The 25,094-nt window shown below is 31.2% G+C and overlaps 3 protein-coding genes across 3 annotated transcripts; 1 reads left to right on the forward strand and 2 right to left on the reverse strand.

Annotated features, from left to right (window-relative positions):
• Positions 1-14,336: 14,336 nt before the first annotated feature.
• Positions 14,337-15,980, reverse strand: LOC130499642 (uncharacterized). The gene is made up of 4 exons (XM_056993921.1): positions 15,546-15,980; positions 15,051-15,101; positions 14,861-14,931; positions 14,337-14,765 (listed from the first exon to the last, which is right to left on the reverse strand). The coding sequence occupies exons 1-4, from the start codon at positions 15,682-15,684 to the stop codon at positions 14,619-14,621; spliced, it is 408 nt and encodes a 135-aa protein (XP_056849901.1). The 5' UTR covers positions 15,685-15,980; the 3' UTR covers positions 14,337-14,618.
• A 1,108-nt stretch (positions 15,981-17,088) lies between these two features.
• On the forward strand, positions 17,089-20,235 carry LOC108834648 (probable pectin methyltransferase QUA2). The gene is made up of 7 exons (XM_018607975.2): positions 17,089-17,366; positions 17,505-18,116; positions 18,204-18,333; positions 18,477-18,717; positions 18,817-19,513; positions 19,587-19,728; positions 19,802-20,235. The coding sequence occupies exons 2-7, from the start codon at positions 17,506-17,508 to the stop codon at positions 19,958-19,960; spliced, it is 1,980 nt and encodes a 659-aa protein (XP_018463477.2). The 5' UTR covers positions 17,089-17,366; position 17,505; the 3' UTR covers positions 19,961-20,235.
• Positions 20,211-23,236, reverse strand: LOC130499972 (uncharacterized). Its single transcript, XM_056994611.1, has 4 exons — positions 22,882-23,236; positions 21,450-22,476; positions 21,226-21,372; positions 20,211-20,802 (listed from the first exon to the last, which is right to left on the reverse strand). Exons 1-4 carry the CDS (start codon positions 22,924-22,926, stop codon positions 20,288-20,290), a joined length of 1,734 nt encoding a protein of 577 aa, XP_056850591.1. The 5' UTR covers positions 22,927-23,236; the 3' UTR covers positions 20,211-20,287.
• Between the last annotated feature and the right edge of the window lie 1,858 nt (positions 23,237-25,094).

Genomic DNA, 25,094 nt, shown 5'->3' on the forward strand with positions numbered 1-25,094 from the left:
TAATAAAAGTAATGGTACACTTGAAAATACTAAATCAATTCAATGGAAACTAAAAAAGGCGTCATTTTATATGTTACTATTTTGCTTAATTTTAAAAATTTGTTTAGAAAATGCGATCTTTGTAGTTTTTTTGTTTAAAGTTAAAAATAACATTTATGTGGTCATTTTAAATGATAATTTCAACACATATAAATATTTTTAAATATTGAAAATTTTGTTTCACTTAGTTTTTATTTAATTTCGGATGTAAATAATATACTGAAATATTTTAAGTTTGCAAAATAGAACAAAACAATTATACAACAAACAAATGAATCCTAAAATAAAGGGTTATTTAAAATATGAGATTCTATTGTTGTTCAGTTATTTTTTAAAAAATCAAAATTAAATATTGTTGGATTAAATAGATTCTGTTAGGACTAAATAGATTTAATTATGATTTAAATAAAAACATATGTTTAAAATAATTTAGTTACACATAATGGTAAATAATCTTGAAACAGAAGGACACCTCAAAAAAGAAATTTCTGTTTTAATAGTATTGATATGAAAAATTATGTAGTACATTTAATTTACAAATTATATATATATATATATACACCATTAGTACAAAGAAAAATATTTAATGTGAAAAAAAAAAATTTATATGGTCACGGGTCAAACTCTAAAAATAAACAACAACATCATATATATTTCTATATTATTTTTAATCTAAATTTATATTTTAATATTACAAATATATCATTTAATATAAAAAAAAAAACTAAAAACATAAAATAAATATGAGGTTTGTTTTTATTGTCAATGTCAGAACTTTCAAATCTTCTTCTAGATGTCACTCTGAATATTACCGCCTATTAATTGTTATGACAACCTCCGTTCTCCAATAGAAACGTCATGAAGAAACTTCTAGATGCCACTCTGAATATCACCGCCTATTAGTTGTTATAGCAATCTTCATTCTCCAACAGAAACGTCATGAAGAAACTTCTGTCTTTTGTTTGGAAGACAGTATATGCTCTATTTCTTTAAGAAACGAACGTGTTGCTTTGAGTTTCGGAAGATGGTTTCAACGTATATATAAGAAGGGTTAACGCGTGAGTTTCTATTTTCTGTTACTGAATATATTTTCATAAAATCACATATCTTGCGAATCAATCTAATTTAAGTTATAGAAAAATTAGTTTTTCTGATTTAGTATATTTGATATTAATGATAAAACTTCCGATTTTATGGTTTATATTTTCTGTTACTGATATGTGGAAGATTTACAAATACAATGATTGGCTGGATCACATATCTCGGGATAAAGATAATTTAAGTTAAAGAATATATTGTTTTCTGATGTGGTATATGCTATATTAGTGATAAAATTTCCGATTTTATTGTTCTTATTTTCTTTTATTGATATGTAGAAGATATTCAACTATACTGCTTGGCTGGGTACTTTACGAAAGAGTATATTCGAAAACTCCACTAATCTCTTCTTTCTATTTTTTCTAGTTTTTAAAACAGATGTGCAAATATAATGATTGGCCGTGTAATATGCATTGTTATTAAAGATCTTGGTAGTTATCCATGTTTGTAGGTTTATAGTTTATTTTTAATAGATACTGAGGTTAAGGGTTTTGTAAATTAGAAGTTATTGAGTTATGATCATGCTTAAAGATGACAAACCATGAACCAAATTACGATGTAGTATTAAGTTTTGCAGAAGAAAATAATCTATTCATGGTTTACAAAAAAAAAAAAATCTATTCCATACAATACGTAAAAAATTGTGAAGCTTTCAAATATATAGTTACGTTTCATACAGGATTCAGAACTCATATTCTGAATAGTGCTATAGATCATAGAACATAATAAGCTCTATGCTGGTATATAATAGTATGTAAATTTGAAATCAGTGAAATGTTGAATTGTGAGTGTTGAATGTGCCAGATGGTGTAAGATTAAACATGTAAAACTAAAAATACACTTTATAAGAATGAAGATCGATGGACTGACTTCTGTACAATCAATACAATTATTATAAAATGAATAACTCAGATGTTCACAACTATGGGATGACATATGATGCAAAAGGGAAAGGAATTAAACGTGAAGTTGGAATTAAAGTTGCCGTGGATTATTATCAATAATTAAAAGGAAGCATATGATTAAAAATAAATGCAGTGGCATATAATGGTAAATATTGTTGAAACAGAAGGACACCTCAAAAAAAGGCCTTCTGTTTTAATAGTATTGATGATGTAATTTTCTCTTAATTTGCATCAATTAAAATATCTAATATAGTAAAATTAGTTTACATCGTGGAATTCTCTAAGTGATCAGTTACAAACCCTAGAAAATGGAACCACTACTACAATCCCAAATAAAACGTTAACAAATTAATCAAAAATAGCATCAACTTAGAGAGAGAAAAGAGACTTCGAGAAATAGTATAACTGATTCACCTCAACAAACGCTTTTCTCTCCTCTCAAAATCCTCATATTCATCATTGTTTCTTTCAATTTCTTTATCAGTTTAAACATTGCATGTTTCGAACCCAGTTAAAGGCAGTATTTTAGCCTTTTTTCAAAAAAAATAACTTCAAACAACAGTTGGAATTTCCTAATCAGTCAAATCTGATTGAAATTTCTTAGAGGTATTTTCTTTTCTTCTCCTGGTTCGCATTTTTAGAAGATTACAAGTTTTTAGAAATTTCTGTTTATGGTTTAAGTATCCTTTGTTGCTAGGATCAGGGTCATCTAAAAATATGGAAAGAGATGACGTTGACTCAAAAATGGTGGAAGAATAGAAGTCTCAAGGATATTGATTGATGGGGAATTCTACAATGAACAAGAAGAAATCAAGAAGAAGGATCTCAATATTTTAAATTTTATGGCAAATTTTGTTTAATCATTGACAATTCTCTTCTCTTACTTTTTTTACTTGTAAGATTATATTTTCAAAATAAAAATAAAAACAATAAAATTATTCTCTTTGATTTATATATTGGCGAAAATTTATGTATTGTACAAATTATAATACTATTCTCAATTAATAATTATAAATTATATAATTACGAAATCATTTTAAAAATAATATTAATTTTGCTTCGATTAAGAATAAATGATATAAATAATTTGAATCAATTACTTTAATTGATATCAATATTAACATCATTTAAAAAACTGATAAAGTTGTTAGTATCATTTTTTTGCAACTGATACCTAATAATATCACTTATAGTAATTGATGTAAATATTAAGTATTTTTACATCAGTTACTATTAAGTTGATGTAAATTATTTGCATCACCACTTTCAGAGTCATTTATTTAAGTGATGCAAAATCTTTTTACATCATTTATAACTAATGCAAAAATAGAAAATAAATGATGTTAAATACCTCTTTTTTGTAGTGATTGCTGCTGTGTTTACATTATATTTAATTGTTTATATCATATTACTGCTGGTGTTTTATTAAAAACCATTTTAATTCTTATTTTGATTCAGTTGCATCAGATATTGTGGATTAGACTCCAAAGGAAGCATGCAAAATTAGAGATAATTTAGTTTTGAGTTAGAAGGCATCTGGGGTGGTGGCGCAGTTGGCTAGCGCAGTTGGTCTCATAGCTTCTGAGTGATCCTGAGGTCGAGAGTTCGAGCCTCTCTCACCCCATTTTCTTGTATGTCAAATCCATATGTTTTAAGAAAACTTGTGTTTTTTTTTTCAGAGAGTCCATTATATTCCTTATCTATACAACCGGCCCAAAACTAGTCTTCAAAACCATTCATATTGTATTTTCTAGTATTTTAGCTTTTGGGAAGCCCATCAGGTTCGACTGCTTTCCCCCCTCTTCATTAACAATGAAGTGGGTGTCATCGGTCATGTCATGGTCATGAATGCATCACGAAGCAATTATTCGGGAGGATAAGTTAGTACAATGATGAAGAAGAAAAACAACTGAAACATTAGGATATTGGTACTCATCTAGATCATTTGAAAAGATCCACATATCATCACTCGAAAACTCCACGAATGTATTTTGTATAAAGCGCATTCGTCATTACTTATCACTTCAATTCTCTCACATGTTCCATTTCGTATAAGTTCGTCCCTACAACTACAAATACACATTCATAGGGATGTCCTCACATCAGTAACGTTTAAAATGCAATCGCCTATTTTCCTATACAGAATACAGTCCTTTTCTTTTTCGTTCAATAGTTTAAAGATCTTGTTTGAGTCGCTCAAAAGCTCTTCTTGAGTGTTGAACAATAAATAATGATTGGGTTGTGCAAAGAAAAGAAAAGGCTTTGATTTATATAAAGATCCACATGGAATGGCATGTGTTCACATGTTAAAACTTAAGAGCGACTGACACGGTGGCAATGCCATTTTATAATATTTTGACGTGAAAGAGAAAGGGATAGGATAGAACCCCACCAGACACCAGTGTTAAAGGAATTCACATTGAATTTCTCGTTAATTATTTAATTTTTTACTATTCATTTCATAATTATTCCTTAAGGAATTTTGCAAAAGCACCTTTATCTATGATATATCGTATTTGTTCCTTCTCTATGCCGTTTATCATATATGATCGATGCCTTCATATATGATTAAATTGGCATTATGTCATAGATAAAGGTGCTTTTGTTAGTTTGGTATATTTAAATTGGCATTATGTCTTGTAGCAGATCAATGTTACTTTTTGATTATAAGCTATGATAATTGTTTTTTTCATTTTATAAACATCCCTTGGATTATTTTGCAAACCTCTCTTTGATATATGGTCTATTCTCTTTGGTATATGGTCTATTTATTTGCTATAGTATGGCCTTCCCTCGTTGTTGGAACAAAGACTTCCCTCTCATCTACTTTATTAAAACAGAACCGAAGTACACATATGGATTAACCTTAAGATTTACTATTTATTTACAAGTCTATGCTAATAAAATATTTAATAATCCTACATTTAAGTAATTCATGTCTTTTTCTAATTTATTAAATGATTTCCTAAATCAGATTTTAAATTAAAAAGGATTTGAGAACAATAAATTTTTTAAAACGACTTTCCTAAAACATAAGCATTCTTTATTTTGCATTGCTCCTAATATTCATGTACGTATTTTATTATGGCCAAAATGATAATAGGTGCACATATCATAACGTTAGCCTAATAAACCATTTATAAATCATCTATGGCCAAAGTCATAATTTTTGAAAATCACCCGGCCCAAGTTATTATTATCATTTTCATATTTGTTTTTATTGTTTTATTATTTTCTCAAGATAATGATTTAAGAATCTATTTTTACAAATCGTTTAAAACCTTTTTTCAAAAATTCTGTAGGAAAATAAATTTCACTTTAGTAATATAGATTTTTATTCATAAATTATTAGTATAATTCTTTCATAATATAAGAACAATTAGTTATAAATATTAGATTTGTTTATATGATGCATTGTGATATAATGGACAACTAAAATCACAAAGTATAATTATTCAAAGTAATAAATAAAATTGCTATGTTTTAAAATGTTATATTAAAAATTATGTAATACATTTCAATTTACAAATATATATATATATATATATATATATATATATATATATATATATATATATATTATACTATTAGTACAAAAAAAATTAAAGTGAAAAGAAATATTTATGCTGAAAAAAATTTATACAGTCACGGGTCAAGCTATAGAAATAAACAACAACAACGCAAGATTATTTTTCTTTAATAAATTTATTTTAATATAAATTATATTTCCAAATATGTTTATATATGTTATGTGTTTATAAATTTATTTTATTTGTTTTAAGGATGTTAAGATTTTGGAATTGGAAAAAAATGACCTACTCCTATATTATTTTGTTTGGAAACTTAAAATTTTGTATCATAATATTTATTAAACTTATAATTTTAATTTTAGTTTTTATTATAGATGTAAAAAATTAATTATCAATTTAAATTTGTATTTAAATATTACAAATACATAATCTAACATAAATAAAAAAGTAAAAACATAAAATAAATATCCGCCCGGTCGGGCGGGTCAAAGTCTAGTTTATCATTATGATCTCCATCGTTTTCCTATTATAATAAGTTTTCCATTTTTATTTTGTTTTTTACTCAGTTGACGTTTAAAAACATAAACATTTTTTTGTTTTGGAAAACATTTGGTATATAAATTTGAATGTAATTTAATATCGTTCGTACAATATGATTTTCCAAAAGAAAATGCTAAACAATTTCAAACAATTAGCAAGCTTTTTTTCAAAAGAAAACAATTTCAAACAAGAGGGACACAAAGTTGGGTAACCATCAACTTCTGGAAAACGAGATTTCGAATTTGAGCTATAAAACTTGGATTAGAGTGGACAATAATGGGGCCTGTGCTCTGACCGCTCTATATTATACATTGCTAAGTCTGATTTTGTCGCCATAAAAAAACAATCTTTTTTTTTAACAAAACAAAAATAGTCTTATCTTTTCCACTTGAATAATTTGTTCCTTCAGAAACTGTAATATCATGCGAGGATAATATGTTTATCTGATTTTCTTTGTTCTTTTTTTTTTGGACAACGTTATGTTTATATGAATGAGAACTATATCGATAACACAGTTCCATTGATTTTACAGCCTATAAATAATATATAGAGTGGTGGATTGGTAGCATTAAAGGCCAAGTTTCTGTCAGGAAATTTTGTGATTGGCAAAATATACAAGATACCCACATCTAAAAGTTGAAAAATGCAAAATATCTTTTTTCCAATTGGGATTTTCATTTTTTTTGTTCGCATCCAATGAGTATGTATATTATAATATTCATATCATTTTTAAAATAAAAAAACTTCACTGACTGAGTATTTTCATTTGATCAATTCTCTCAAATAGTTTTTCTAAGTTTTTGTCACAAAATATCACTCAGAAAATAAAATGTCTAAAATAGTCATTTTTATTTTGAAAATTTTAATATTTTTCTTTTTGAAATTTGAAATTTATATCCAAAACTCATCTCTTAACTCTAAACCTTAAGTTTAGATTAGTTAATCCAAATGATGTAAATGTATATTTTTTTATTTAATAAAACCTCGTTTTGATTATTTTTTCTCTTTAAATAATGTTATGTGGAAATAAATTAAAAGGATTATCTAAGAGAATTTCTCTTTTCTTTTTTTATTTTTACACTTCGCTTGTTATGTCTGGGCTCGGCTTATTCGCGTCATGGACTAATGGAATTAAGAAGTGACTTGTCACAGTAATTTATGATTATATATACATTAACAATGTGGGTTTGTTTTGGTTATATAAACTGACTCGAGGGCAAAAAACCAATACGGTGAAGTCATCGGGGTTTAAGTTTTGATATTGAAAATTAGAAAATTAACATTTCGGTATTGAGATAAAATATCAATACATGGTAACACGTAACTAGTCTGGACCATTTTTATAGAGACAAAATACGCTATATAAATAAATAAAAAAGCAACATTTTCGTGTTATAATAGTAATACAGTTTCATGTATCTTTTTACGAGGTAATAATAAACCTGGGACGTGCACGAATGTAATAGTAAGTGTGGACAATTTATCACAACTCTGCAAAGTGGTGCAAGCCAAGACAAAATGACCCATACCTTGTGTCAACTAGATCTAGATCTGCGTCGGTCCGTCACACAGAGAGGCATACATATATATATATATATATATATATATATATATATATATATATATATATATATATATATATATGTTACATCTTTTTTTTCACAAAGCAAGTTCGTATAGTGTAAATATATCCCGTGATTAGTGAATAGTCCTAATGAAAAATGTGGGTAATACAGCTATTACTAATCTCGAGTAAAAAGAGCGTATTGTGAGGTTAGGAAATAGGGCACTGACATCATTGGAAGGACAACGGCTCCACATTAACCTATAGTATATTAAAACTTCTAGGTCCAATATAGAATAAATTAATAATAGTAAAATTGCTTCAATTCAAATTTCGAGTTGGTATCCACGACACGGTTATAGCTAATGCGGAACATTTGACTTATGGTGTGTGGTTGGTCGTAAAGCTAATAATAGATGCACGAGTTAGTCGTAGAATATGTGCACTATTCTAATAAAAGTTTGGAAGTACTCATGAATCACATTTGACATATATAGTTTTTACGCAATTTGCACAAACTTGCAAGAGTAGACCAATGCACATATTACATTTCCTTTCTCATCAGCTTATCGTTAAAATCCAAGAAAGTCTGACTTACCTACCTAGTGGCTGATATCTTTGACAGAAGATTATAATTATTCCTTTCCTTTAAATAGTTTTGCTTATCGCTTGCTAAAACTTCTGCAACGTGTCCACCATTTTTTGTTAGTAAATTATATATATACTAGATCTTGACCCGCGGCACGGATATTAATTTTCAGTTTTAATTTTTATTTATTTATTCTAAATAGTATATTTGTATTATTTGATCGTTTTATATTGACTAAGCTAGGGGTGAGTATTTGCGTATCCACTCAAATTCGGTTAAAATATATTTGGGTTTGAGATTTTCGAGTTTAAAGATTTTAGCTCTATTCTGATATTTATAAACTTTGGTTTCGGTTTGATTCGGATCTTTGCGGGTTTGATAACTCGTTTAAATTATTTTTAAATTTGCAAAATTTATATATCTTTAAATATCCATAAATCAAGAAAATAACATGTAAATTTGAGTAACGTAAGCCAAAGAACCTAAAAATTAAAAATTTAAAATAGGTTTAACTTGAATATTTGGATGAAGAATAAATATATATTTTAAGTATTTTTGGTGTTTTGATTATTTTTTATCTACTTTAGATGTTTACTTTTGACTATTTTTTTATTTCAAATATTTTAAACAACTTAAAATAGCTTATATCTTAGATATTAACTCGAAAAATAACTAACATGTTGAAGTATATAAATATGATTTAAATATATTAAAATATCCGAAATATTTCGTTCAGATAAGGTTTGATTATAGTTCTCTAGATACCAAAATGGTAAATCCTTTTGGATATTATCTAGTTTCGGTTCAAATTTGGTAACACTATTTCATTTAAATTTGTTAAATGAAGAGTTGATATTATAATTTGCATGAATTGTTTGTCCAATAAAAATGTTTTTTTAATTTGACATTGATTTAATTGAGAAGTTAATGAAGTGTATTTAATTCAAATTTAACTTTAGAAAACACATTAATGTAAGTGGAAAAGACAAAACATTAAAATAAAAAATACTATTATTTAATTGTGTATTTAATTTTGGAAAACACATTGATTAAAGTGGAAAAGATAAGCATTAAAATAGGAAGTATTGTTTAATGTCAGTGGCATGGAAGTGTAGATAACACTGAAAACTAAGGGGTATTCTATATGTGTACTTCTTTTTAATAATATATACTAGATCTTCATCCGTGCGACCGCACGGGTATTAATTTTCAATTTTAGTTTTTATTTATTTATACTAAATGATGTATTTGTAATACTTGATCATTTTATATTGACTACGTTAGGAATGTGTATTTGGATACTCACTGTTCGGTTAAAATCTATTAGGTTTGAGATTCACGAGTTTAAAAATTTCAGCAACATTCAAATATTTATAAATTTTGGTTTCAGTTTGATTCGAGTATTTGCGGGTTCAGTTCGGATACAGATAACCCGTTTTAATTATTTTAAAATTTTCAAAATTTATATATACTTTAAATTTCTCAAAACATATAAATTTGAGTAATGTAAGCCAAAATACCTAAATTAAAATTTAAAAAACAGGTTGAACTTCAATATTTAGATGGAGAATAAATATATATTTTAAAATTTTTTGGTATTTGATTATTATTTATCTACTTTATATGTTTACTTTTGACTATTTTTTAATTTTTAAATAGTTTAGACAACTTTAAATTAATAAAAAGACAATTTTAAAATATCATTAATTGTTGAAGAATAAAAAAATACTATAATCTAACTAAAAAGACAAACATTAAAATAAGAAAAAGAAAACACATTAATTTAACTGAAAAAAACAATCATTAAAATAGAAAAGAAAAAGAAACACATTAATCTAACTAAAAAAGATAAATATTTAAATATGAAACTCAAATTAATTATCAGTGGCATGAAAGTATAATTAAATTTGAAAATTAAGGGTATTTTTATATGTGTACTTATGTTTTAATAAGATAGATATATTTGTCTTATGTTTGAAAAGTTTTCTATCTCTGTCCAATACCAATGTCATCATAGAAGAAGCTATAAAACCATTGGTTACACTTTTATACACTTTACATGGAAACCAAGATTATTTCTAAAAGACAAACATACGATAAATAAGCTGTTTTCACGTTAGAATTTGCCACTTTGTAAATGTCTGGCCAACATTAGTACTTATAATCTTCTACAATCATCAGACCAAAGATGCTTTAGTATATGAGTACGGAAGACGCGTCGTATGCAATATTTCTTGAGTTAGACATCGGATTGCACAAAGTTCATAGTACCATGTCGGTGATTCTGTTCCATATTAATACTGTAATTCATCCGTGAAGCACAAAAAGTCGCATGTGACGACTGACGGCTTGTAACAAATAATCTCTTTTATCTTTTTTGATCATATACCAATAAAAAGTTCGTCTTTTGTTGAATAAGGATAATATTATTTAATTTATTTTCTTCGTTGAAAATAAGGATTGAGTAAATATCGACATCTCTACACACATTTATATAAATCAACGATAATTCCCATGTTGCTTGTTATTAGTTATCAAAGACATGACTACTCTTGTTTAGTTAAAAAAAATTGACTCTTGTCGCATTTGTTCAGTTACGTTTCAATACTTTGACCTAATTAGAATACGCGTACATTCCAATTACACTGAATCTGACACGATTATCACGTTGTTTTAGATCCATGCATTCAGCATACACAAACAAAATCCTGATAAACTACAAGTTGGCAATAAGACCTACCAGACACAATGTGAATACGTCGGGAAATATTTTTCATAAGTCTCACGTCGCTTAAAAACCACATATCGTTTAGCAAAAATAGAAAAAAAAAACACATTGATAGATATCAGTAAGTTATAAAACTCGTCGGTAGCCTACTTCAATTCTGATATTTTTTGGTTCTTTTCTTCTTTTGTTTTATTTCGCATGCGTACATTTGAATGAATATTATCAAAAAGAACTGATACGTATTAAATAATCGCATAAATCTCTTAATTAATCAAGTAAAGGGGACATAGCTAGCTAAACAGCACATACATGTGATCCAGCAGATTAACAGATCCGTGAAGTTTTCTTTGTCACGGTCCGCTACACACAAGAGGTCGAATACCGTGCACGCTAACTTATCCTATTACCCAAGCATCTCTGCTTCGACGATTAAAATATATACGATCCTCTGTAAAAGGCGTACGGTTACAGACACCATCAAATCCACACACGTCGGACGTTATGAGCCACCGACATATCACCGCGTTTATGTGGGACCCATGGTTCAGAGTTTTAGCTATTTTATTTTCTACACTCCACCCAAAAAACTCCAAATATTTGATCCAATAAATTCTGTTCAGACACAAAACTAGTAATATCATTCCCTTAACACGCACATACACTTAACGGTGTATACGTCAATATTCATATAATACACGGCAATACGAGCCAACCTACTGATAGTGCAATTAGTAAGAAAAATTGTATGTTTTCTTTTTTTATTTGGTTTAAGTATTTCATTTCTTTCATGTATCTTAGAACATCTCCATTTGTTTTACATATTTTCATTTCTTTCACATATCTTAGAGCATTTCCAATGATAATTCTTAGTTAGTTATAGAAATTAAACCCAAAAAAATTCTTAGTTATTATTTTTTAAAAGATTATGGGATACTAAAAAAACAGATGCCATTTAAATAGATGATTAAACAGTTTAAATAAAATAAAACATAAATAAATAATTATATTATTAATATTTTTGTTTGTTTAAGAAATCTTCATGGTTTCTAACTTTAGGAGGTGCTCTTACGAGCTCTGATATTACCCGAACTTTAATTACCTGATCGTGGATGGCGTGTACAAGTGGGCAACTGGTCTTCTACTAAATGCGTTTGATAATAAATGATAGAATTTTTTGAAGACTCCTGTTTTTTCTGTTAGTTCACAAACATTAATTTTCAGATAAGAAGCCAAACCTTCGTTGAAAACACGAAACCAAATCGAAGACATGCACAATTTGTTGTATATGCCACATTCTGATCGTGAGGTAATTAGGAAAAAAATGAAGCAAGCTGGAATAGTTTTATCTGAACTCTGAACTCGTTTTCTTTCGAAAGTAACTTGGCGTTAACTGGACAATCATATTTGTTTTAGCATAGAACTGATCATGTGTTTAGACCAAAAAAAATCTGATCACGTGTTTTTTTTGTTCTTTTGTCGTCCAATATAAATTCTAAACAAATCCAAAAAATCTGATGGACAAACGATGAAGTCCAAAAACGAGAAGTATAACTAAATATATTTTATTACTTGGTATTTTTTAACAAAATTAGTTTATATAACAGAACAGAGTAAGCAGTTATATCTTAGGAGAATAATATATTTTATTATTATTATTATCATTAGGATTCTAAACAAATCCAAAAAATCTGATGGACAAACGATGAAGTCCAAAAACGAGAAGTATAACTAATATATTTTATTACTTGGTATGTTTAACAAAATTAGTTTATATAACAGAACAGAGTGAGTAGTTCTATGATATCTTAGGAGAATAATATATACTAGATTCTGACCCGCCCTTTTGAGGGCGGGTATATTTTTTTTGTTTTAAATTTAGTTTTCATATTTATGTTTTCTTTGTGATTATATTCATATGTTTTTTTAATCATATTTGTGTGTAAATCTTAATCAAAATATATTTTATTAAATAATGGCAATTTAAAAATTGATCCGGTATACGTTCAGTTAGGGATGGGTTACAGGTCGAACCCGACCCGCTGATCCGCTAACACGCGGGTTTTAGTTTTGTTTTGGTAAAAAATCTGACCCGTACAACCCGCAAACAAATAATTTTGTACCCGTTCTACTTAATTTTGCGGTTATCCGCGAGTTATATTTTTTAAACCATACTTCTTTAATTTAATTATTATAAAAATATATAAAAATATATTTATAATAAACCTTTTATATATTATCAAAATTCATATACAGTTATATATTTTGATTTGAATAAAACAATATTTCAATATTAGACTTTGAATATACATTTCAATTTATATATCAGATTTAAATATACATTTAAATAAAAAGATATTTGAATATTAAACTTTGAATATACCTTTCAATTTATATATTAGATTTAAATATACATTTCAATTTATATTTAAAATGAAGATATTGTTAATCTGTATTATAAATATATTAAGATTATTTATTGTGAGGTTAGTTTCAAACCGGAAAAAGAATATGCTACAAAATTCAGTCTTCCTTAAATATTAAATATCTAGGATGAATAAATTTGGAAATTAGTTCTAACAATATTTTTTTTCATTGAAAAAGCTTTTTAACAGTTGGATTTCCTTACCTTTAGTTGTTATTAAATATACTTTAAAATATAAGTTATTTTAATAATTATTCAAAAATACTGTTAGTATAAAAGAACATCTTGTAAACAAAGAACAAAAACGTTTTTTTTAAAAAAATACCAGGTGAAAATCAAATACTGTTATTCGGAAATATTCTAATTTCTAAAACCATGTGAAAATTGTTGTAAAAATTATTAGTCAGAAGTTTTGACAATTGTACTAAATTTAAATTTGTAGTATTGCATATATAACTATACATTTGTGTCATAGCCATTGTACAAGTAAATATACATAAATATATAAATATATACTTAAATAGGAGTTCGATATAAATAGAAAATATACTTAAATTTGAAATTTGTGTCGATATAGATCATAAACCTTTAAAATAAACCTTTAAAATAGGAGTGTAAGTTGATAGACCATATATTTTCAAAATATATATTGGATTATTTCCGTATCCCACAAAATTTGAATATTCCTCTTTAATTAGTTTAAAAAGTTTTGTATTAATTACTGTTCAAATCAACTAACATAATTAATAGTGTAGATTTGGAAAATATACTTAGATAAATAAATAGTTACTGTAGATTCGTAAAGAGATATTTGTTGCTATATTTTAGTGATCTTTAGATTATGTAATTATTAAGATTTAAAATATTTAACCCACGTTTCTTGGTTCTTCTCCTTTAATATTGATTTCATTAGTTAGTATATAAGTAGCGAGAAATATAAAAATATAGCGAAATTAATGTTCACAGTTTCTTTATTATTTTAATGAAGTTGTTAAATTAAAATTTAAAATAATAACTTAATCACGTAACCTTCAAATAAAAAGGAAGCAAAAGACTTTAACCATTGTTAAGTTTCTCAGAGCTCGGTAGAAAGACAGCTTGAAAGTTGAAACACTAAAGCCATACAAAAACTTCACTTTGTGCCATAGTGGTATTTTGGCCCATGTTGATCGGTCTCCAATAAATACCAATGCATACGACTCCTTAAGAAAATAGATTTAAAATATGAATACATGTTCTTGAATTATCAAAGTTACCTGCACTGACGATCACATGGCTACCAAATTTGACTGTTTCTTCATATGCCACACGAAACTCATCACCAGGTAAAACATCAAGCTTGCTTGCGATCTAGCATACAGAAAAAAGACTAAAATAATTGTACTTAAATCTAAGCCATCATCAAAGAAGATCTAAAACAGAAGAAGTATGCCTTTGCAAGAAACCATTCGTAGACTATTCCGGATGGGTTGTGCTTCTTCTTCCACATGTCTATCATTTTCCACATGGTCAGAACCTAGAAAACCAAAGACATCCCAACTTTCTAGATTAAAGAACATGGATGCTTGATAAAAGAAGAGCTAGAACACATGTACAAATGTTATGAGAATGATGCAGAGCAAAAATTTTCACAACCTGTGGTGTGAGAATAGACAATAGGCTTGCAGACAACTCCACAGAGACGACCTGCAATACATGAGACACATACTTAGAGAGAGAAACACATTATAGATTGAATTGAAGTCATAGCTTAAAAATATTCCAGTAAAAGGCAACATGAATTATGTTGTGTTTGTGATGTGTGCTTGTTTGAAACGTTTGCCCAATTTTGTGTAGTGTCTTATTTCTTTTGACCTTTTATGTTCACATCTATAAACTTATGTGTACGGATATTAGTGGCATATTTTAGAATTAATATTAACTGTATAAGTAATCTTTGTCCTCGTCTCCCAATTAATAATTTGCAACTTGAAATGAATAATTATTGCATTTTCCATGGTTTTTGGTTTATATTTTGCTCTGTCCTATGTGCCAAAGCTTCTATGCTGGTGTAGGTTCTTATATCATGATTAAACACATGAATAAATAAAATAATCGTTTTAAATTACTGTATTAAACTCATTCTCTTACTTGTGTTCCCTTGAAGAATGTTCCACCCCTTCTGCTGAGGTTCTTGAGAAAACACCGAGCTGAATGGACAAACTATGGTGACATGGTGTCGAGGCTTATACTGTTGCATCTCTCCAAGCAGCTCCATTGACGGTTCCATTCGTTAGAACTGGTTAGTTCCCGAGTTACCAAGTCATTTGAAGAGGTAAAGAGAATCTCTAGAGCCTTCCTATCTTGGTTACTTTGTTTCTCAAACATCTGCAATAATATTGTTCAGATTTTTGTGGTACGATATAAGGGTTTAGACTTTATATGGTTGTATATATAGTGAATGAGGATGTAAGTTTAGATAGAGATTACACGGATGGAACATATGAGGTGAAAATTTGGTGATTGATAGAATATTACTTGGAATATACTTCATTAATAATTCACAATATATTTTGTTTCCAGTTTCTTACTAACTTTCCGCTTCAAAATATTAATATAGTTATTCAAATTTAAAACTGAGTATATTGTTGTTTGATCAAAACTAAATTTATGTGTTTGCGGAGCGAGATTTTTGAATTCGATTGGAATATTTATGAAATATCCTGTTTTGTGTAAGTATAGATATTTTGAAGATTAGCTTGCATATACTGTTCGTGAAAAAGGATTGAGTTTTTGAAATCTAAGCATTAATGTGGTAAATGTTACAGATTCGACAGTATCTTTAAAAAAAATGAAATCACGTATATATAGATTGTAAAACGGTATTATGAGTTTGGATTTAATAACATAGATATTTTGGTTGTAAAATGATTGTTTTATATAGTAGTTTACATGCTAATATAAAACAGATGATTGTTTTATATTAATACACATTGATAGCACAATCATATGATCGACACTTACACAAATCATAAAATGATATTTCACATGTTAATAAAAATTGACAGGCTTACTAACACACGTTAATAGTTATTTATTCAAAGTGTACACAAAAAATATTATTAGGGTTTGAAGTTCGTTTAGGTAGGGTTAAAATTCGATATCTATTAACATATATAGCCACGGTAGTAGATTTATATATTTAAGGGATAACTAAAATAGGTAAACTAACTAAAGGAGCGGAAAAGATTAAATAGATCAGATGGATAATGAATAAGTTTCTCAGAATATTTAAAGAACATTTAATCAAAAGCATAGAATAAAATATATCTCAGTGGCAAGAAATGGTAAATAATATTGAAAATCAAGGGCACCTCAAAAAAGGGCCTTGTGTTTTAATAGTATAGATTATTATTATCATTAGGCACATTCTAACTTTTAATTCGTCAACTACTACATATAGTATTTAGCATCTCTAATTTTCCAGTCGAATTACTGAAACTTGAATTCGAAGTCAATTTATTTGGTTTTAATGCACCGCCAATGTTAAAAAAAAAGAATAAACATACTAGTTAAAAAATTAAAATAGTAACTCCTACTACTAAAAAAAAGTAACTCCTACTACAAAATAAAAAAATTAGACATGTACCAATGGGAAGCTTCTCTTCTTTTCCCTTAAATACGCTCATAACTCCCCAAAAATACAGAGACAGAGAAGAGAGAAGATTTTGCTTTATTTATTCAACCGCTCTCTCTCTCTCTCTCTCTCTCTCTCTCTAAAGTTTCCAATTTTTCTATCTTTCTTGCCTACCTTAGAAAAAAGTATTTAATTTGAGCTAAAAATTCTCATTCTTATTAAAGCTTTTTTGGTCTGAGATTTGGATCCATTCACCACGAACGCTACTGCGAGAGCTTCACTCTCTTTAAAACAGATAAGAGACTTGTCCGAAGAATAGCGTAGAATCAAAAAAGGTCTCTTCTTTCTTTCTGGGTTTCATCAGAGTTTCATGGATCCATAAAGTTCGAATCTTTTTTCCATAAATGATCTTCTGGGCTTTATCAAAGTCTCTCTCTTTCACCTTAAAGTTGCTTACTTTCTTCTTTTCACAGGATGTCAATGCCACTGCTGCAACGTGGCACCTCAGGAGGAGGAGGAGCACGAGTTTCCGACAATCTCAGAGACTCTCAAATGAAGGACAAAACCACCACCACCAACGTGAGGTTTCCTTTTGCTTTCCTCTTTACCAACAACAAGGCTGATGATCCTTACACGCCAAGGAACAAGCAGAAGTTCATGCTTCTGTTTCTCAAGACCACTCTGGCTCTTGTCGTCCTTCTCGCTCTCGCTGGCTCCTTCTGGTGGACCGTCTCTATCATCTCCACGACCTCTTCTTCTACTGGTCATGTGTATCATCGCAACAGCTACAGGAGGTTACAGGAGCAGCTTGTTTCTGACCTGTTGGATATTGGAGACATCTCTGTAGGTCCCACTAGGTGGAAAGAGTTGGAGTTCTGTGGTGTAGAGTCTGAGAGTTATGTTCCTTGCTTTAACGTTTCTGAGAGTTATGATCGGTTTTGTGGGCCGAGACAGGGGTGTTTGGTTCCACCACCTGTGGATTACAAGGTTCCTCTGAGGTGGCCAACGGGTAAAGATGTTATATGGTTTCGTAATGTTAAGATCACTGCTGATGAAGTGTTGACTTCTGGCAGTATTAACAAGAGGTTGATGCCTTTGCTTCCTCTTCTTTGGTTTGTTTAAAAGCTGACTACATTGCTAAAAGGTGTTTGTTTTTGTTTAAAAATTTACAGGATGATGATGTTGGATAATGATCAAGTATCTTTCCGTTCTGCATCTCCTATGTTTGATGAGATTGAAGACTATTCCCATCAGATTGCTCAAATGATTGGGATTAAGAATGATAACTTCATTGAAGCTGGTGTAAGTCACACACACACACACACACACTCAATGTTCAAGAAAATTGCTAGGCGGTTATTAGGCGTCTTATAGAGGATTATTGTTTTAGGCCAGCGCCTAGACCGATATTTAGAACACTGTTTCCTTTCTGTTTTTTTTTTCAGGTGAGGCTTATATTGGATATTGGATGTGGTTATGGCAGCTTTGGAGCACATCTACTCTCAAAACAGCTCTTAACAATGTGCATAGCAAACTATGAAGCCTCTGGCAGCCAAGTTCAGCTAACACTGGAGAGGGGACTACCTGCTATGATCGCTTCTTTTGTATCAAAGCAGTTGCCATATCCTTCTCTTTCCTTTGATATGTTGCATTGCTCAAGCTGTGGCATTGACTGGGACCACAAAGGTAAAAAAAAAAACACTAGAGTTGTTTCATTTACTTACACGAGGGAGGAGGAGCTAGCTGGGCCTTTAATTGTAAAGTTTATTAATCCAACTGTTGCAGAGGGGCTTCTCCTTGTGGAAATCGATAGAGTTCTGAAGCCAGGAGGTTACTTTGTCTGGACATCTCCTCTCACAAACCCTCGCAGCAAAGAGGATCTCAAGAGATGGAGCTTTGTTCGTGGTTTTGCTGAAAGCATCTGCTGGACTCTTTTGTCTCAGCAAGACAAGACAGTTGTCTGGAAGAAGACAACCAAAACCAAATGTTACAGTTCCAGGAAGCCTGGGGTGGGCCCTTCTGTGTGTAGCAAAGGGCACGAAGTTGAGTCTCCTTATTACAAGCCGCTTCAGATGTGTCTTGGTGGAACAAGGAGCAAGAGGTGGATCCCTATTGAAAGCAGAACAAGATGGCCTAGCCGGTCTAACATGAACAACACTGAGCTTTCACTATATGGTCTACACGAGGAGGAGGTTGGAGAAGATGCTGAGAACTGGAAAGCAACAGTAAGAGAATACTGGTCACTCTTGTCTCCTCTGATATTCTCTGATCATCCCAAGAGACCAGGCGATGAAGATCCTTCACCTCCTTACAACATGGTCAGAAACGTTTTGGACATGAATGCTCAGTTCGGTGGTCTCAACTCCGCCTTGCTGGAAGCAAAGAAAAGAGTCTGGGTCATGAATGTTGTCCCTACAGCTGCTGGACCTAACCACCTCCCTGTGATCCTAGACCGTGGCTTCGTCGGTGTTTTACACGACTGGTGAGAGTCATAACAACTATTCTTTGTCTTCTCATAGTTTCTCTCAACTTTGTCTTTGTATACAAACTTTCAGGTGTGAGGCGTTCCCTAGTTATCCAAGAACATATGATCTTGTCCACGCAGACAATCTTTTGTCTCTCCAGACGAGTCAGCACCGGAGCTCATGCTCGCTTCTGAACATATTCACAGAGATTGATAGATTACTTCGTCCAGAGGTAACTTCACTCTGTACTAATCACTTGTTCTTTGGCGCTATGTTTACTAAAAAAGAACTTTTTGGTGGTGCAGGGATGGGTGATAATACGTGACACGGCACAGCTGGTGGAAGCTGCTAGAGCTTTGACAACGCAGTTGAAGTGGGAAGCTAGAGTCATAGAGGTTGAAAGCAGCAGTGAACATAGACTCCTTATCTGCCAAAAACCTTTCACCAAGAGACTATCAATCTAAAAAAACAAGAACAAGACAGACATAATTAGTAGACAACAGGCTTTCTCCACTTTTAATCACTTTTGTTCAAGAGCCTCCACCGAACTTGTGTTGACTATACGGGGAAGAAGAAGAAAGGAGGAAGAAGGCAGGGGACGTAAGACCACCGGTGAAAAGGTTTCATGAGTTCCCCATTTTACAGAATCTTAAGATTTTTTTTATTATATACAGTGAAAATAATATGATCCAAACATTTGTAAAGATGTTTAAGAAATAAAAATGTATTTCATTTTCAATACCAAATGTTTGATACACATTATTGGAACCATTCTGTTTAAAAGAAAGGGCTTATGTTGAAGTTTTCTTCAGCTGATGTTGGCTTCTACTTTTAGAGCCACGTCCCTTTCCTTTATGTTTATCATCTCCGTTGTGTCCTCTGTGATGGACGCTAGAGGAAGGTGATCCCACAGCTCTCTTGGTGGATGTTCTCTTGCGTCTGTGGTGGTGCAGAGAGTCTCCTCCACCACCAAAAGCAGCTTTCGCGATGCTGTCTTTGAGCACTTCCCTGGCTCTCTGCGGCTTGATGAGCTGCTTGTTGAGATAAACTAGCTTAGGGAGCAGGCTGGAGACAGTCTTGCGCAGCTGGTCCTCGCCTACATTGCTCTGAATCGGGTTTCCGAGGATGTTCAGAGCAACGAGAGAGTTGTAGTTGGCAACTAGCTGGCCTATGGCTTTGGTTGTTGCGATCTTGTTGAAGCTAAGATCAAGAACGATGAGTTTGAGCAGTCTGTGTAAGCCTTCTACGTTGCTGATCTTGTTCCCAGCTAGGTATAGTTCTTTGATCAGTGTACAGTTTGATAAACCTGAATTAATCAGCTTCAGGTTAAGACAGGAATCAAACAAGCAACTGAATAGTTTTAGGCAATATCCAAGAAATTGATAGGCTGATTATAACCTATGCGTTAAAAGAGCTATTTTTGTTGATTATATATTTTAAGTTTTTTTTGTTCTTAATTAGAAAATTATTTGATCAAATATTTAAAAACTTGTTATACATAAACAAAATATGAGAGAAAAAAAAATCACTTAATACTCTAGACCGTTTTAAAACGATTTAAACTGATTTAGATCGATTCAAAAAAATTAAATCGATTTATAATAATTTAAACTAATTTAATCAAATTTAAATTAGATTTTAAGAAAATTATTTCGGTTAAGTAGTTCCTAAGTGACGCCTAGACCAATTTATAGAACATTGGTTTTTGTGTAATAAATGCAATCTTTACCTTGTCCAATGCGAGAAATACGGTTGTAACTGAGATCAAGAACTCTTAAACGTGTCAGTTCTCTCAATCCTTCGATCACACTGATCTTGTTCTTGGACAGGTTCAACGCATGAAGACCCTTTGGAAGCGATGCAGGAGTTATTTGAACTGCAATGAACAGAAAACATTGTCTATTAGCCACACCACAGAACAACAACACACACACACTTAACACACGAGCGTACCTATGAAGTTGTTGGATAAATCAATAGACTTGAGGCTGGTGAAGTGTGAGATGCTTGGGACAGCTTTCAAGCCTATGCTCGAGATGTGAGCCATGCTCGAGGATTTGCTAAGGGACTGGATTAAGCTATTTGCATGCACTACGGCCTCTGACTCATTTACATTTCTCACCATCTTAGGAGAAGCTAAGAAGCCGTGCTTGTCCTCATCCTCGTTTAGTGGAATCACGGTCTCTACATCGAGTCCTCTTACCCACTCATCCACTCGTTTCATGGAAGAGGACTCCGCAGAGAACGCTACCCACTGATTCTTATGACGAGACCATTGGTGATTGTTGTTTGCAGATTCTTGATGGCTAGCGAGGTCAGAGGTGTAACCAGACTGGTGATTCTTGTCCGAATGTGGCTTTAGGGAGACGAGGTGTTTGTGAAGGTTCCTGTGGCTCCAGAGGAAGAGTTTCCACCATAGCCTCCTGCTGCCTGAAGGAAGTATCTGCATTGATGAGTGTTTCTTGAGCATCACTCTATCCGCGCTTCTGTGTGACCTAACAGACTTGTTCTCAAAGTTATCTCTCGGGTCGTGGAGAGCACGAGGATCAGCACCGTTGAACTTGCTGAGAGTTGAGCAGGATCGTTTCAGCTTGGGTGAAGCCACCCAAGAAGTGGCTCTGCCTAAGCCTGGGTCGCTGACGTGGCCGCTTTCTTCTTCTTCTTCGTTATCATTTCCATTTTCGGAACAGTCTGTTGTTACTTCCTTACCTAACTCATTACTTGTCGGAGACTCAACCACAGCTCGTTCTTGGACTTGGAATTTAGGAGGAGAGTCACGGTGAGTTGAATCTTTATCATCGCGTTCATCTTCACCATCGTATGAGTCTTGCTCGGTAGGGCTGTCCTTGTGTTGTTCAACGAACTTGTGGTGGATCACGTCGGTGTTAGGCTCGTCATTCTCTAGAGGCTTCACTGGCTCTTCACGTCTGATCTGAAGGATTCTTTGTGTTCTTGGTGGCAGAGTAGGTTTTAGATTCCTCTGTTTAGGTCAACAAATGAAGAATTGTGTTAGATTCCTACTAAACTTCTAACCTAAAATTAATTGGCAATAAATGAATTTATTCTAACATAAACATAAACATGAACTAACTAGCTACAAAGGAATTGATTTTAACATACACATGGATAACTTTAACACCAAATACCATATTTAATTTGAGTTAATCGTGACTTTTAACTAAAAGTCTATTAACTAGTGGACTAGTACGTAGTACTAATCTTTATATAATAAGATTGTTATTTTTTAATTATCGATGTGGAAAAATTCATTCATTAGTTGACAAATGGAAACATCTCAAACATAAATAACTCGCCTGAAAAATTCACAAGAACACCACAAAAAAAAAACACAAAGTCCAGTAGAGGCCAGAACGGATTATTTTACCTTGCTTTTCCTTCTACCTATCAATCCAGCAAAGCAGCTGAGCATCTTCTTGTTCTTGTCGGAGATTAAAGCTTAACCGTAATCTACTGGAAGCTTAGGAAGCACCAAACCAATGAATAAAGAAAGAGAAATGACGCCGGAAAACGAGGAGGCAGTTCTTGAGCCAACCACCGCCGAAGCCAGTGAAGTGTCGGCCAGAGTTTCTGAAATCTCGCCGTACTTTGTTTTTAGATTATCTTTTAACAATACAAAACAGCCACTAAACCAAAACAGAGAAGAAGAAGAAGACGACTTATGAAAAGGACGAGTTTTACAGAGCATGCAGGAGAGCCACATGTAACTATAATCTATGGTTTTTTCCTCCTCTTCGGTCTTTAAAGACATATAAAAGTTGTGTGTACGTATTTAGCATATCATTCTTTACTATAAAAAAAAAGATAAGCTTATTCCTAGTAATTAGTTAATGTATTTTCTATTTGTTAACAAATGTATTTCAAGAATCATATGGTCCTTTGGTCAAAAAGAAAAACAAATTCAATCGAAGATGCATGTAAGGTTAGATGGCTTACAAAAAATTATGTAAGGAATCCGCGGCTAAGACACGGAGTCAATGATTTCAGTTTTCTTCTTATCTTATTTCCACAAAGCGATAGAATAACATTCCCATCGCATTCAGGAAACAAGATTAGTTGGTGACTGAAAGAAATAATAAAATGCTAGTAAAATATAAGAATATGATATTTTTATTTAAATCGGTCGTGCGATTTTTATTTTCGTGGATTAAAACCCAAATATAAATCAGAAATCTATGAAAAGCCAAATATTTTTGTTATTTAAAATATACACACAACAACACAATTTGATTGCAATAGTATTGAGCAGATTTGTAACCCAGTTATTGTAAATTGAAATATTAACTTTTAGCTAATATAGCTGCATGTCATTGCACCACGAAATTTTTTATTTGCTTTTATTGTAGCAATATTTTAAAGTGTTTCCAAATATATTTATTTGTTGAAGTTTAATTTGAATGGTTTATAATAAATGCTATTGGATTCTTCTTTCGAACTCCAATCATGATTCATACACGATATATATATCCAAAAATAATAAGAAGAAGAAACAAAAGAATTATTAAATGTTGAGATCATTTTTCTCTAAAAGCTCTAAAGAAAAGACAAGCAACATCAACCAAAGCTTTTATTTAAAAAGAAAAGAGACAAAACGAGTGAAAGACAGTAGAGAAGAGAGGTAAGAGAACGTAAGCATCAGGTCCGGTAGTTGCGTCGGGTAGCCGCAAGTAACGGCGTCCATCAAACTCCTCTGCTTTTATGTCCAACCAATCTCCGGTGAAGTTCACTCTTTCGACTCGATAATATCCGTCCATGTCAGATATATTTATGGATCTTACCAGTGATGAAGTGGCTATGCCTCATTGAGTTGGAAGATTATATTCAACAACTGGTCCCTCGTGTCACATGCTTTCAAAACACTCGCTCAAATCATTCAGGCAAAAACAAATGCTTTTGTAGATGATATTGTATATGCAGGTTATGTAGAAGAATAAGTGAATAACCAAACTATAAAATCCTACTGACGATGTCATTGATGATAACATGTAGGACTATTTCTGAATCAGTTGTTTGATTTAAAAATGCTACTAAATAATAATGATATTTGTTTTAAAGTAATGTCTGCCTCGCAGAAAATAACGTTAACGTTCTGTTTCTAGATTTTTATATTTTGTTAGGTTTTGTTTCAAGATCCCCTTTCACTCTATTTTGGAAAATCGTAAAACTTTGCACACAATATGCATCACACAATCTCCACAAACTTATTAATTTAGAACAAATCCCAACGGTTATAGGCAAATACACAAGGTGGACGTAAGCGACATGGAAAAGTTTATAAACATGTTGTCCTTGTTTTTAATATACGTGTCGTGTAAAATTACGTAAGACAGCAAAAATATATCGAATGGACGTTTGTTATGTTATCTCCACAAATATATCTAATCGAATTTTATAGCAGTGGCGCCATATAACCGATGGGATTTGTTCTAAATTAATAAGTTTGTGGATCTCCCTCTTAGGAATTTCGATATGAATCGAATTTATCCTTCTTCACTCGCCATATTCAACTTCTCTCGCTAAGATATTCTATTTCCAATAATGGAAGAGAAATTTTCCTTTCTTGATTTCGTTAAAAGATAG

The sequence above is a fragment of the Raphanus sativus genome, chromosome 9 (assembly GCF_000801105.2).
Source record: "Raphanus sativus cultivar WK10039 chromosome 9, ASM80110v3, whole genome shotgun sequence".
In the NCBI taxonomy this organism is placed as follows: domain Eukaryota; kingdom Viridiplantae; phylum Streptophyta; class Magnoliopsida; order Brassicales; family Brassicaceae; genus Raphanus; species Raphanus sativus.